The 16,574-nt window shown below is 34.4% G+C and overlaps 1 protein-coding gene across 1 annotated transcript in view; it reads left to right on the forward strand.

The window, feature by feature from the left end:
* The window catches only part of Adgrl3 (adhesion G protein-coupled receptor L3), a 444,648-nt gene that overhangs the window by 215,058 nt on the left and 213,016 nt on the right, over positions 1–16,574 (forward strand). The window contains exon 7 of the mRNA XM_013009168.1: positions 12,875–12,955. Within this exon, the coding sequence (XP_012864622.1) occupies positions 12,875–12,955 (81 nt within the window). The remainder of the gene's footprint in view (positions 1–12,874; positions 12,956–16,574) is intronic.

Genomic DNA, 16,574 nt, shown 5'->3' on the forward strand with positions numbered 1-16,574 from the left:
AACAATCTAAATTGATGTTTCAATTTTTCTCTATCATGATCAACTTATTTATGTTTTGCATATATATCTATCATTATTAGTGCTAAAGAATGAGTATATTATTTTTCTTATCATCTGTTGAATTTCCATATTCATCTATGGTAGGCTAATTTTATGGCTTGGAAAACCAACTGGATCACACCAATCTTTTATATAGGAAGGCATGTACTTCAAGTGCATTTTGCAGGTTGTGATGATGATGGCAATTAAATGATATTTAGAATGTGTACCTTAGTCTTTATCATTTGCTTTCTAGTTCATCTTTACCTTTGCACCTTCAGGAGAAAGTCAATAGCATGCTTGTTTTTGAAACAACTGTCACAAATTCCTATTATATTACCTTGTGTTTCATCAGTTAGTAAAAAAGTATATAACAGAATATAACAATTAGGAGTTACCAGTTTGAAAAACTTCTCTGAGCTAAAATTACACAGGAAATTCATTTTCCAAGTCCCATGGCATATGAATTGAATATGCTAAAACTGAGCAAATGATAAATATGTACACATGGGAAGACCAATGATACTCTCCTCTGTGTTTACTGAAATTGAGAAAATTATTGCTGTTCTTTCTGTAGTGAGGTTTTTAGCAGAAAGGTTGGAAAGTTAGTAACGAGAATAGTAAGGACCACCAGGCATTGATAGATCTCATCTGAAATCCAAGCTACGTAGGAGGCTGAGATCTGAGGATCTTACTTCAAAGGCAGCTTTGCAAGGAAAGTCAGTGAGACTCTCATCTCCAATTAACAACCAAAATCCTGTATGTCAGGCTATGGATCAAATGGTAGACCATCCCAGAAAAGTTAATCAAATATCTTCTGAGACATAGATATTTTAGCGTGGCAAAAAGGAGATGGCATTTGGCAACGATATTCTTGGTTGAGGATCAAAGCATTGTGATTCATTGAAGAACAGTGAATAAGATAGCTGCTTTGAGGTTTCATGTTCCTATTTGTAACACAGAGGTACTGATGGATATTTTATAGTTCAGGGGTTAGCTAACCACAGTTTACAGACAAAAATCTGGACTCAGAGTGATTTAGCATGGTCAATGATAGAAGAATGGTTTCTGTATTTTTATTTATTTATTTATTTGTGTTGTTGTTGTTATTTGAGGGTTGTTATTTGTGCTGTTCCTTGGGCTTGAATTCAGGGCCTGGGTGCTACTGCTGAGCTTTTTTGCTTAAGGCTAGTACTTTGCTACTTAAGCTATAGCTCCACTTCCGTCTTTTTCATGGTTAACTGAAGTTAAGAGTCTTCTTAGACACTTTTCTATTGGGCTGGTTTTGAACTACAATCCTCAGAACTCAGCCTCATGAGTACCTAGGATTACAACATGAGCCACCCATGCCTGGCTCAATGAGCATCTCTAAAACATTCAAATTAAATAAAAAATAGGAAAACTTTCCAAGGATAGTACTTGTTTAAATGTGTATTTGACTGGATAAATTCTTTTTTTTAATCACAAAAGTAATCATTTGAAACTGATTGTACTAGATTCTTTATACAGTAGTTATTTAAAAACACTGTCTAAGCCTAGAATTATGGAGGGAGATTAAGATATTCTTTGCAATTTTTATTAGGTTTTCAAACTGAATTTTTTATTATGTACTATGTGTGCACCTTCTACCATTTCAGATATTCTGTAGAATTTTAAATAACCTTATTTTATTAGATAAATATTTCTGATTTCTTGTACACATTTTCTAAATATTTGATATTGTATCTGTACTATGAAAGCAAGTTCTATTCGCCTTCTTTTGCTGTAATTTTTTATTCATCCACTCACTTTCATCTTTAATTAGTAGTTACCTTGAAATGTAAGCAATAAAAGAGTAGAGGTTGTAGTTCAGTGGCAGAGAACTTGTCTAACATGTAAAAATCCCTGTTTCATTCCCCACTCTGCAGAATAAAGAAATATAATATTAAAAAGAAAAGAAACCAAAGCAGAAAAATAATGAAATTCATGTGAAATCATTCATTAAACTTCAATAATGAAATAAGATAGGATTTTTATTTATTTATTTATTGGGTCTGATCATGGGGCCTGAACTCTGGGCCTGGGCACTGTCCCTCAGCTCTTCAGCTCAAGGCTAGCACTCTACCACTTGAGCCACAGCGCCACTTCCGTTTTTTTTCTTTTTGCTTATGGTGTGCTGAGGAATTGAACCCAGGGCCTCATGCATGCAAGGCAAGCGCTCTACCACTGAGCCATCTTCCCAGCCCTAAGATAGCATTTTTAGAAATATGAAAATATCTGCCTCTGAAAAAAGAAAACATAAAGCTATGCTATAAAACCCTTCTATATGACATATTCAAATCAATGAAATTCTCTGTTATTAGTTCAAAAATAATTTTCTATCTATGACAATCTTGACGTTTGTAGGTAATGACAATATAAATGCCTGGTACCTTCAAGTAATATGAATAATGCCTTCTGTTCTTTGAGTGTAAAGCTAAATTCTAACCTTTCCAAATCCTTTTGATGAAGACTGCAAACATAAAAGTAAGATAAATCTGTCAAAAATGAACAATTTGCACAAAAGAGTTCAGATACTTTTCTTTTTGGATGACAGCATTTTAGCACACAGACCAGAGTTGTCAAAATTTCACTACAGGTAGTTTCATTCTATACAATGATATATTTTAAAGTATCTTGAAAAGAATAAAATGGAAAAATTCATTGTCATCATCCTGGGAAAATACTCGTTATTATTATTTTTTTCTCTGTATGCCAGTCTGTTTTTCACATATTGGTTACTGTAATCCTGTTTCTGTGAGTTTATGTATGCAGTATCTTTGCATGGAATTTTCTGTATTTTGATGTTTGGGAACTTAAGTAGATCAGAATTAACTAACACATTTTCTGTGGCGCATCCCCCTGACAGAGCCCCTCTTGGGTCACTAGGTTGGTAAAGGAGAGAAAGCATGCTTCCCTTTCATTTCTTTAAAAGAATTGATTTCATTTATAAGTCTTCATACATATTCTTGTAACAACCTCTTTCCCTTATTCTTCACTATTACACATGTAAAATACCTTCTTAGAACACTGGACCCATAAAGGCATATGCTAACCATTTTCACACTGAAAAAAAGTTGAATACCACTTAGCTTTATTATATTGCCACTTTCTTCATTGAGAGCAGCTCTCCAGTTAAACCCAGAGTGCTTCTTTGCATATCTTGAGATACTTTCATGGAATGCTGGTGGGATATAAGGAAAAGGAACCCTAATACACTATTGGGAGAACCGTAATGCACTATTGGTAGGAATATAAACTATTGCAGTCACTTTTTTTCTTCTTACTTTCCTGTTTAAAAGATATGGAGAAAGTACAATGATGGTAAGCAACAGAAGAGTAGTGTGATGGAAGGAATAAAGTCGATTTCAATGGTCTTTGTTTGGTTTAAGAAATCACACGGTAAGATCTTAATTATTGAATCTTGACCACTTTTAAGGTCTCCATTTTTTAAAAAAATTTAATCCAAATGAGCGCTTATATACTTCTCTTGTTTAACAGAATAATATTTTTCTCATTTGTTTGATGAAAGGAAAACTTTGAGTTCTATTTTTTTACTGAATTGATTACATACATACTTACTTTAGGTAGACTAAAGATGAATAACTGAGTGTATATGATTCTTTTCACCACAGTGAGTACACGTGATACCATGGCTATGATGTGAGAACACGGTCCCTCTATTTAAAACCTAATGTCTATACACACTGTCTTATTTCTTTGACAACACTATAAACCTATGGAGCTGGAGTTACTGTCTTTTTAGAATAGAAGATAGAATTGACTTTTTCTGGTGCTGCTTAGTTTTAGTCTCTTAGAATATAATAAATTTAATAAGCATGATCCTTCATTTTCTAATATATTTAATATCATTTTATGTATTTATATGCAACATATAAAAATATATAAATATGCTTATATATTATATTGTATATTTTAATATCATTTTCTAATATATTTCTAGTATCATTTCTACATCCTATTTTGATGTTTTAAATATGAAATAAAATCTAGACATTTAGGGAAAAGGAATGCCCTGACTTCTTTATCATTTAAAAATGTATTCTTTTAGCTTATCATAATGTTTGCTAAAATAGGTTTTTGAACTTTCATGAAATATTTTTAAATGATGATTGAAAAATTAAACATTTGTCATTTAACCACCAAGCCTATTTTTCATGTTTGAAAGAGGAAGAAAAACACTTCTATGGTTTTATAAGTTAGACTTTCCTCCATATGTGTGAGCACCTGAAATTTATCATAAATATAAAGCATTTCTTCTCCAATGCAATTGCAACAGTAAGAAAAATGTGCTGTTTTGCAAGCTAAGACATTTTACTGCTTTTTAAATTTGTTCTTTTCCCCCACAACAATTGCTTTATTGAATTTCACATTAAACTCATTTTTCATAAGTAACTTTTAAATTCTTAGAGGTCATAATGGCTTTATGGTTATTTTAAAAGAACGTTTACATGTTATAGACACATACTTAAATATTGAACACTTGAAACTGTGTGATGCTTAAGAATTGTCTCAAAATACTTTGGATGGACAAAGAGGCACTCAGGGGAAGAAATGAAACTATACTGGCCTTGACTTGACCATTGTTTACTTCTTTATGTGCTCTTGCTTTAGTGAATTTCTGGAATTCTTCATTATTTTGTCACCATCTCTATTGTCTGTTCCTACCTGTGGTTTTCTCTCCCATCCCTCTTAATCCTGTTACCTTCGTCCTCTCCTACCATCCCTTTGGCTCACCTATGTGTCCTGCCATAATTTATCTGTAGAGGACCACTTGCCCTTCCTGCAGATTTCAGATTTTTTCCTTAAGGTTCTCACCTGAGTTAGATGTCATTGCTGTGCTCTTCTGTCTCACCTCTCTCAAGGTACATGGCATACTTCACTGTAGTTGCTTAATGTTGAATCTATATGAAATCTGTCAGCAGAGAGATGATGTCACTTTGCTCACACAGAATCTATAATACTAGGATACAGACTAGGAATGGAAGTGGAACAAATGGTTGCTAAATGAAACACACACCTACACACACACACACACACACACACACACAGAGGGCCATTGCTTTCTATTAGAACATCACTTTTCTTTGTGTCTAGAAAAGGAGAAGGCCTTCAGTGACCTTCACATCCCATCAAATGATTTACATTCCTGATATATCATATATGTCCCTGTATGGGGGTATTTTTGTTTCTTTATCTTTTACTAAATTCACTGTATATAAATATATATGTATTATTTAATATATAATATATATAATAAAATATATATAAAATTAATAAGATGGACAATAGGAAATCCAAAAGAAAAACAGGTACCAAATTACCAACCTTACAACTTTTTTAAAAAATTTATCCTTTTGATTGATGTTTATATCATCACCTAAAAGTTCACTTTAAAATAGTTACAGTTTGTTTTGCAGACAAAAAATACATGAGAAAATAAGATATTACAATGTTAGGTTTGCCTAATTTTGAACAGCACAAATAAAAAATCTTTGATATTTCTTTCATTTTTTTAAATCACTAGCAGAGATTATTTTCAACAAGAGATTACACTTTTAGGGAGAAAATTTAGCGACTTACAGATTGCTTTTAAAACTTAGAAAAATTTAGGGCTAGTATTGTTGTTCAGTGGTAGAGGACCACTTGCTTGTCTAACATACATAAGATCCCAAATTCAATCTCCAGAGAAACTAACCAAGCAAACAAAAACTTAGGGAAAAAAAATCCTATATCCCAGGCTGGGAAGGTGGCTCAGTGGTAGAGCGCTTGCCTTGCATGCCTGAGGCCCTAGCTTCAATTCCTCAGCACCACATAAGCAAAAAGAAAAAAGCCAGAAGTGGTGCTGTGGTCAAGTGGTAGAGCACTAGCCTTGAGCTGAAGAGCTGAGGCACAGCGCCAAGGCCCAGAGTTCAGGCCCCACGACTGGACCTCCCCACCAAAAAAAATCCTATATCCCTTCTTATATGTAGCTTAGTGCTGGTCCCTTTATTCCTACATGAAACCATAATTGCAGTTAGAACAGAGAGACAGAACTTACCATCATCCTAAAGGTTATAAAAAAAGCAAAATGGTAATATTATTAAGAACCCTAGGAGCAAAAATGTGGCATCTATTTTATGATCTTTTAAAGGTTAGAAATATTTTATCTCCAGAGCAAAATATTTAAGATCAGCAGTTGAAAACTATAAAGCAAAAAAAAAAAAAAGGAATAAAACCTGCCTAGAGGGCCATAAGCTATTAAACTTGTTTACAACATTATATAGAAAATGAAGAAAAACTGAGCTGAAGGAGAGTGAAAGTGGAGAAACCAACTGGGACCTTATGGCAATAAAATGTGCCTTTAATTCAACACAAAGATCATGTTTATTTTCCCAACTATACACTCTGTGTTTTATTCATATTTTTATCCATTGGTCAGTTGTGACATTAATATTTTTGTTATTGTGTGCAGAATTTGAAATGGGTTAGGACACTGGATCTGATACCAGAGTATTTAGTTCTTTAAATGTCTAAAATTATTAGAATTAGGCTTGCTGTCTGAAGATGGGAATATAGTTTAGAGGTAGAGCAGTTACTTGGTATTAAGGTTTGGATCTTAAAGGTTCCCTCAAAGCCTACATGCTAAATGCTTGGTCACCACCTTTGGGGCTATTAGATTAGGCAGTTAGTAGAAGGAAATCAGAACATTGGAGGGTACACTTGGGAAGATATTTATCTTTTTCTGTCTTCCTTCTAGACTATCAGCAAAAGAACATTGTTTATCCTTCAATCTGTCATGATACACTACCTTGCCTCAGACTCAAAATCAATGAGGATGGGAACCACCATGGATTGAACATTCTGGGTCCATAAACCTTTCCTGCTTTTACGTTGATTTCTCTCATGTGTTTATCACTGCAATATAGTTAGCACGCACCAAACTCGGGTTCCATCCTGTGCAAAAGGAAATTAAGATTAGATTTGAGCCTTGATTTCCTGTCAAAGTCAGATCTATCTCTTTTTATCTACTGAATTCTCCCTCTCCATATCCTTTCAGCCCATTCTGTTCTTTCTCTTTTCTTTAGCATTTCCCCATTACTGATGTAATTAAATTTAATACTTACTTTCTCTCCCTTGACAGAAGAGTATAAATTATCACAGGAGTTCACACGAGATGAATATAAAACACTTAGGAAGGTACCTGTGGCTGATAAATTGATTAATGCAAAAATAGATTTATAATGAAAACTAGTAAAAATGTACTAACTGCTTCATATCAAAGACTACACGTGAACAAATTCATTTGGTGCTCAGAATGTCCCTGTAAGGCCACCACATTACAATCCCACTATTCGAATGAGATAATTGAAATAAATAACATGCAAGCAAGCTAATGCCTAATTATTTGTTGGGTTTTGTAACTACAAGTGGTAAGATCTGTATACTTTCTTAGGAAGTCCTGTTTCCAGTAACTCTCTTATCTCTATACTACAGTGCCTCTGGTTTGCAGAATAGCCCTCTAAAAATTAAAAAAAAAACATGTTTTAATTAATGACTAGCTCTCAACATTAGTAGTGTCTCCAGATGCCTGAAATAGTCATGCCTCAATTACCTAGAAAATAACTTCTATCTCCTGGGGTATTCTGGGACAGAGGAGCTACTTCCCAGATTTGAGCGCAATCTCCAGCCTCTCAAGATGTTAATCTCATTATTCTAAAATTTTGCTTTGGCAGTAGATGCTGTCAACTCTCCTTGCCCATCCAATTGCCACATAGTTTTGTGAAGGTATTTCTGTGTGCCGATGTACAAGTGAGGTACTGACAGTGAAGAGAAAAGCCTCTTTCCTTTCTGCATGAAGCTCAAGTATTTTCTATGTTTGAACTTCAGTAGAAATTGCACAGGGTTTCACAATGAAACAGAAATTAAATGAAAGAGGTTGAAAAAATGGGATTGAAGATAGAAAAAATGAATGGCTCTTTTCAGAATCCATAATAGCCTTTTGGATTTTGCTACAGCACTGTGTTGTATTGACCAGGCTCTTGAAAATTTTCTCTATCTCTGGCATATCTGACACTGAATAGTTCACATTTTCTTCATGAGTACCCCCCATTTTTGTGTGTGTGTGTTCGGTCCATCTTTTTCTCCTCTCACTTCTTAGTGTTAATGAACTATAAAACTCTAGGTTCACATTGTCCATTGTATCTCCTATATACATTAGGGCAGATGGCTTGCTTACTAGATTTCGGTGATCTTAATATTATTTCCAAATCTGACCAATCTCGATTTTATAGTTGCATGATAAAAAACAAAAACTACAAAGCCTATGCGGGTCTGTTGCCATGATAGAACAATCTTGTTTAACCTATTAGACTGTTCCTCAGACATGTGCACATTGCAAATTCTGTGTACATAGCCAAGAGAAATGCAGACCAAGTGTGAGCATGAGATGTCATAGCATCATTGTTCATGATAGTCAGAAGTCAAAAACAGCCAAAATGTCTCCCAGTAGATGAGTAGATAATGAAAACATAAAATGTCTATACAATGGAGTATTATTTGGCAACAAAAGGGAATTAAGTTCTCTTTCATCCTACAATATAAATGACTTAAAAAAAACATGTGTTGACAGAAAAAAGACAATCACAAAAGATAACATATTGTATTGACAAACTTATGTGAAATATCCATACTAGGAAAATCTATAGATACAGAAAGTAGATGAGTACTTGTCCACAAAGTAAATAAATGGGGGGAAAATGAGGACTGACTGTGAATGAACTTGGGATTTCTTCTTGCAGTGAAAAGAATTTCTCTAAAAAAAACTGTATTCTGGGTTTCACAACTCAAGGAACATACCACAGAATACTGAATTGTACACAGTCTGTGAATTATCCCAACCAAAAAAGAACAAATGCTCATCAAACAATAAAAAATCTTATTTATTCAGCCATCTCGCTAGCTCTGAAGAACTAGGCAATCCAGAATTGATAACTATTTCAGAAATAACTATCAAAAATTTAATGAACGGATTCTCCCACTACTTTTGACCACAAAAACACTCCAGACATCCCCTTCAAAAAATTCCGTGAATATTATCAAAACATTTCAGAATTTTATCTGTAATGGGAAAAGTAGATACTTATGCATAAAATTAATGTCTGTGGAGTGATAAGGAGCTTATAGACAGCTTTGAGTTTTCAGGTTATGCACAAACCTCTCTACTTTCTGCTGCCTTGCTTTGGGGAAGAGTGAATGTCTCTCAGAATCATTGCTTTAGTTAGCCACAGAGGAAGAAATAGGGAATATCAGATCATATGTAATTTTGTGGAGATACATATGTAAATACTACTGACCTAAAGTGCAGCAGCAATCTTTCTGAAAAATTTAATTAGTACTAATCAACAAGAACCTCCACAATTTTTAGAGTATTTTGTATCCTTTTTTGTTTTCCTTAAAAAAATTGTGAATTCTAGAACTTGAACTCAGGACCTGGGTGCTGTTTTTGTTCAAAGCAAGTGCTCTACCACTTTGAACCCTGACTAGATTCTAGCTTTTTGCTGATCAATTGGAAATAAGAGTCTCACATACTTTCCTGCCTTTGTACCACACTCCTCAAATCTCAGCCTTCTGAATGGCTAGGATTACAGACGTGAGCCACAGGGTCCCAGCACAATTTCTAGTGTTTATTCTGTATACCTGAACTCTCAGTCAAACAAAATCTCTTTCTGCCTTTCTAACTTTCTTCTGAAGTTTGGCATCTCAACCCTTTCCCTCTACTGTGACTTTCTCTGCCATATGCTGTCTTGGAGCTTACTAGATTTTCTCCTTGGAGCAAAGTGGCAAGCCCACTTGAGTACTAAACTGTCCATAATGCCTTCATCACATTGCCTATTTGATGTTCCTATTTCTTTTAACTATCTATACTGTTAACATTGTATCTATCTGAATTCCGAATTCTATATTGAGAGTCTTTGAAGATATTTACTTATGTTAGAGGAGAAACAAATTTAGCAGTGTAACTGGACTGTTTTCTTCAAAGCTCTAAAAGCTGTCACTTGTCAAGGGCTTCACAATTAAAACCTGTACAGTTTTATATGGACACTTTCTCAGAAAACAAACACTGTAGAAATTAAAGCAGCAGATTTGGAGTTAAAATGTTTCTGGCCTTGGCATTATTCACTGGTTGCATGTATGAGTTGCTTTCCTTCCTCTGCTTATTTCTTTGATATGAAAATACATACACATCAGCTAGCACAATCATAGTTGTGGTGATTGGATAAAAGCAGCTGCTTTGTAGTTACTGTGAGGGGAAAAAGCTATGTTTTAGTAGTAGACATGAAATCGATATTATTTTATATGCCGAGGTTATTTTGAGCCAATAAAGTAAAGGATACTTATTTTTATTTACAGGAACCAGAGTTTCAACCCAATTCATATGTAATGATGCAGGGCCTTAAAAATAGAAATGTATTTTGCAGTCAAGTGTGTACTGCAGCTTAAGAGGTGGTTTTATAATTAATGTAATCTGAAATTTTTTAATAAACAGTATTAAACATGGACTGCTAACAGTGCACAATTGGTAACTTATTTCTCTTTATAATAGTGCTTTTAGTATTCTGTTGAATTGCAGCCAGTGGATATGCAATATTCTGTGATGCCATTATGGGGGACTGTGAATATTACAGTCTCTCCGCTGTCAGTACTGCACATTCAAAAAATGCTGGGAGCAACAGCAGCTTTTATCAACAGGGAGCCATCTTAATTATTTGAAATGTGCCTCATAAGAGGAATCAGCAGAGTTTATTACAAGTCGAATATTACTTGAAATGGGAAGGTTACTCTAACTGTTATCATAATCTATGTATCATTAACTTTCCTTGTTTAGGAAAAGAGATTAACAGCCCTGTAAATGGCTATAGTAAATGCGTGAAATATAACTACATATTCCCATGTAGCAAGAAAATGGTGCATTCTCCTCTTCTACCCCAATCTTTTCTATATAAAATGGCTTTTGAAAATGAACTGACTCTGTAATTGTGCTTTCTTGACTCAAAATCCTAATTGCTTGCTGGATCATAGTCTTGCTATGTTCTCTAAACTGGTCTCAAATAAACTAACTTAAAAAAAATCACCATGTTGGCTTTCAAATCAGCTTGCTTTTTTTTTTTGTCAGTTGTGGACTTGAACTCAGGTCCTTGCCTCTGTCCTGAGCCTCTAGAGGTCTGTCAAGACTAGCACTCCACCACTTTGAGCCACAGCTCTACTTCTGGTTTTCTGGTGGTTGATTGGAGATAAGAATCTCATGGACTTTCCTGCCAGGGGCTGACTTTGAACCATACACTTACATCTCAGCTTCCTGAGTAACTAGAATTAGAGCTTGAGTGATTCAAGTGTCCAGCAGCTTTAGCATTTTTAGCTCACCTAACAAAAGTATATCTCAAGTAAGTGTGATGAGCAGATTAAATGCTTCGCAAGGAATCAGGAAAGAATTCATCACCTTACTTTTTAAATTGTGTTTAGCTCTTCTTTTTCCATCCAAAGCAATAAAAAAATGTTAATTTTTTTTTACTCAGATAATGGAAGAAAATCCTCAAGGTAATATATAATATGAAATACATAATACATAATATGTAAGAATACTTCCAAACACTAGAAACACAGAGTAATGTCTGTTTAACAATAAAAAGCAGTGTATCTGTATATCTTTGAGGTCTTCTCTTTCTTTCTTTTTTCCCCCCATAAAACCATTGGTTTGTAGTTGATTTTTTGGTTGTTGTTGTTGAAGATCAAACCCAAGGCCAACCGTTTTTCTATTTTTTTTTAATTTTAAGTTTATTGTCAAAGTGATGTAGAGAGGGTTACATAAGTAAGGTAGTGATCACATTCTTGTCTAACTTGCTACCCCTACCTCATTTTACTCCCTCTTTCCTTCCCCCAATGCCCCCCCCAAATTGTTCAGATCATTTTCAACATATTGTCTTGTGAGCATCCCTGCTGTATAGATTCCCCTTTTGTCCTTTGTAATCATTGTTTTGTTTCCCTTCCATAGTTCAAATAAAGGTATATACAATATCCAGGGTACCAAAATCAAATACAGTAACAACAGGGGATAAACTATAGGGGAAACACACACACACACACACACAAAATAAATAAAACACATAGTCCATTGAGAACAACAACAACAAAGAAAAATCTCTTGTGCCCATGTCTTGGAATTCATTTTACTTAGCATAATCTCATATGGTTGTATGTACATAGCTATTGAGCTATTCTGCTCATCTGCTAAGATCATCCTAGATCTAAACTAATTATTACAAATAAGGGAAACCATGGGACCTATGTTTCTCTGGGTCTGGCTTACTTCAGTTTATATGATTTTCCCAAGTTCTTCCATTTCCTTACAAATAAGATGGTGTCATTCTTTCTAATGGAAGCATAGAATATATAGATATGTACATGTATATGTATACATATATATCACATTTTCTTGATTCATTCATCTACTGAGGGGCATCTAGGCTGGTTCCATATAGTTATGGAAAATAAAACACATAGTTATTTTATAACTTAAACCTGAAAGAAAATTTAAAACTGTGATTAGAGAAAGCACTGACCTAATTAGGTGATATTTGAATGGAACATTTTGTGTTTATGATTGGACATATGTGTCCGTATTTTAGCTATTAAATCAATATGAAGTAAGATAATATGACATCATTAAACCAAAAGATATAAAAAGATGTTGCTGCAATGCTTTCTTCGTATATATATGTATATATGTAAATATAATTTTTTTGGTGTGTCTCCACAGGACAGGCACATCATGGACAAGTTTCTTACATCTCCCCACCAATTCACCTGGACTCTGAGCTAGAAAGACCCCCTGTGAGAGGTGAGGAATGCTTTATATAAAGAAAAGAAACAAATTGAGATTGAGTGAGGGTACTTAAATCATGTGTGGTTATGTATGTATGTATGTGTTTATTTATTATTTATTTATTTATTGCAGTGGGACTTGAACCCAGGGCCTCATTTGTACTAAATGCATTACTACCATTTTAACTATGTTCTTTGTTTTTGAGAAAGGTTTCTCTCTCTCTCTCTCTCTCTCTCTCTCTTTCTGGGTCTGGCTTTGAATTTTTCATTCTCCTGCTTCTACATTCTACCAGGTAGTTCAGTATTACACAAATAAACCACAGAACCATTCTCCTTCACTCTTCTATTTTGTTTTTTCTTTTCCATTTCTCAGTGAATGTCATATTAATTATTTTAGCCTTGGAAATTAGTATTCTCTTATTCTTTTCAAAAGTCATTTTAATATTAATGCAATCATTTTTCTTTAAAGTCATACCAACTATTTTTTAAATTCATACTTATTTCATTTCAAGATGGAAAAAATAAACATACCAACTAAAAACTGGAAGGTACATTTCTGGGTTTTCAATTCTATTCCATTGGTCCTGAGGTCTCTTCTTGTGCCAGTGCCAAGCTGTTTTGATAACTATGGCTTTGCAGTAGAGTTTGAAATTTGTATTGATATTCCTCCAGCACTGTTTTTTCTGTTAAGGATCATTTTTGCTATTTGGGATCTTTTATTGTTCCATATGAATGTTTGGATTGCCTCTTCTATTTCCTTGAAGAATGAGGTTGGTATCGCATTGAATTTGTAGATAGCTTTGGGAAGTATTGCCATTTTCATGATGCTGATCCTTCCAATCAAGGATCATGGGAGGTTTTTCCACTTTCTAAGTTCTGTTTTGATTTCCTTTTTCAGAGTTTTAAAGTTTTCCTCATAGAGGTCCTTCACTTCGTTGGTTAAGTTAATTCCTAGGTATTTTATTTTTTGTGGGGAAGCAGAAATAGTCAGATAAGTTGATGTTAAGCAAAATGAACCCCAAGATAAGGACGCAAATTTTTTTTCCTTGCTTACTATTGTTTCTAATATATTTATAAGATATTTCTTTGTTGCTTTGTATGTCCCTCCCTCACGGTATAACCCCTGTTTTCACTGTATTTGAGATTGGTATAATTTGTGGAGGGGAAGGGAAAAAACAAAATTTTTAAATAGGGATACAAGTGGACTCATTGCAACAGAAGATGTTATGTTAAAAGTGAACTTTACAATTCTGGGGCTAGTGGGGAGGGGGAGATGGGAAGGAATGGGAAGGGATAGGAAGGGGAAACAATGGAGGAGGCAACAATGCTTGATAAGAAATACACTCATTACCTTGCCCATGTAATTGTAACCCCTCTGTATGGTATTTTCACAATAAAGACAAGAGAGACAGAGATAGAGAGAAAGAGAGAGAGAGAGAGAGAGAAACTGATAGGTAACATTTACTAACTTAATGAATACATACAAAGTTTATTATTTATTATTAATTTTATCATCTCTAAGTAGTTTTACAAAGGAGGTACCATATAACAACACAGTTTATGAAGACAGCACATCTTGATATGCTTCATCCCCTTAATATTCTCATCCCCACCCCTTCAACTCATTCCTTCCCTTACTTTTCTTAGTTTTTGCCATATACAATGAATGCTTGACAATATTCTTCCCTACCAGGTTAGAGACATGCTTGATTCATAGTATGAGATCCTCAGTTGTTTACAGTTCTTTATTTTCTTTCCTTCTTTTTCTCCTTGGTTTATCCCCTTTGGTCACTGTGTTTGATGTTGGTACTCTTTTTCTTGTATGTAAGTTTAACTGATTTGAGGATGTGAAGGGGAATTAGACATGGAGAGACAACGTACAAAAGGAGAATCAATGCAACAGGGATACTTACAAGACATGATGCTGGAAATGAGCCTTACAGCATGGCATGGAGTTAGGGGAGTTGTAGAGAGAGAAAATGGGGAAGGAGGGAACAATATTTGACAAGAATTATACTCATTCCCTCACTTATATAAGTGTAACCTCAGTACACCAACTGTATTAAAAAAAAACTTAATTTGTACTGTAAAAACAAAATCAAAAACAAAAACAAAAAACCTACTCATGATTTTCAAACTGTTTCATTGACAGAATTCAAAGGTAATACAATATAGACATGTCTTCTGGTTTGATGAATACCAAGTATTTCAATGTTTTTTTTTCAGTTTTCAGTTTCGTTTTCTTCTCATTTCAAAAATAGCAATGACTTCATAACTCTGACCTCCAGCCCATCCTACAAGTTTCCACCGGTGTTGTCAAGGCCCAGGGTTGTCTTCAATTCCTTTCATTGCCTTCCTCCCTGTGTCCTAGGGAGGACTTCTGTGTGAGTTTCTCATGTCCCCAGTGTGCTTTGTTCCTCTCAGCTCTTGTACCTCAAACACTGTGATTTACTTTGCAGAATACACATTTCTCTTTTATCCTCAAGGACAGAGATACTCAGAATAAGTATTTCTTCCACAGTCATTGGTCTGTGCTCATTGAATGATGGCAGACAGGTATGGGGCTGTAACTTCACTACTTCAGAGTAAAGATGACAAGGAAATGTGGAGTGTGTCCGTGGCAGCACTTTGTAATATCTACCATATAGCATACCTCAAAGAATTCATTGATGATAGACAGAAGATGGGTAGGAGCCAGCTAGACAGTTAAATAGAGAAGATGGATGGATGGATAGATAGATAGATAGATAGATAGATAGATAGATAGATAGATAGATAGATAGATAGATAGATAGATAGATAGATAGACAGACAGACAGACAGACAGGCAGAGAAATAAGAATGACTAAGAGTTTAGATTTTGCCATTTTTACTAATCTTCATACATACTATTATTTCAGGAATTATTCTTTTATATATTCATTAATTCTCACGTTTTGAACTTAGTAATATTCTTTATAAGAAAATCATACTAAATATTCTAGTATTCGTTAGCCTGTCAATCTAAAACAAAACTGTTTAAAATATGGAGGTGTAGTTAACAAGATTAGCTGAGGGTACTTTTCCATAGTAAATATAAACTAGCATATACTAACAAGAAAAACTTATTCAGATTCTTTTTTTTTTATTGTGACCATACTGTACAGAGGGGTTACAATTACATGGGCAAGATAATGAGTATATTTCTTATCAAGCATTGCAGCCTCCTTCTTTGTTTACACTTCACATCCCTTCCCAGCCTCCCCTCAGCCCCCCACCAATCCTTCCTCCCCCACACCAGAGTTGTAAAGTTCATTTTCGACATGACAACTTGTACTTCTCATTGTTGCAATGGGTCCACCAGTATCCTTAAACGACTTGTTTTTCCCCATATCCTCCACATATTATACCAACATCAAATATAGTGAAAGCAGGGATTATACTATGGTGGAGGGACATACAAAGCAACAAAGAGATAATCTTATAAATGAGTTAGAAACACATGCATGAAAGAAAAAAATTTTAATATATATCTAAGGGTTCATTTTCCTAATATCACATTATCTGACCTTTTCTGCTTGACTCATACATATACTAGATATTGCAAATAAGGGAAACCATGGGACCTATGTTTCTTTGGACTTGGCTTTACTTCA

Source organism: Dipodomys ordii, unplaced genomic scaffold (genome assembly GCF_000151885.1).
Source record: "Dipodomys ordii isolate 6190 unplaced genomic scaffold, Dord_2.0 Scaffold8, whole genome shotgun sequence".
NCBI lineage: Eukaryota > Metazoa > Chordata > Mammalia > Rodentia > Heteromyidae > Dipodomys > Dipodomys ordii.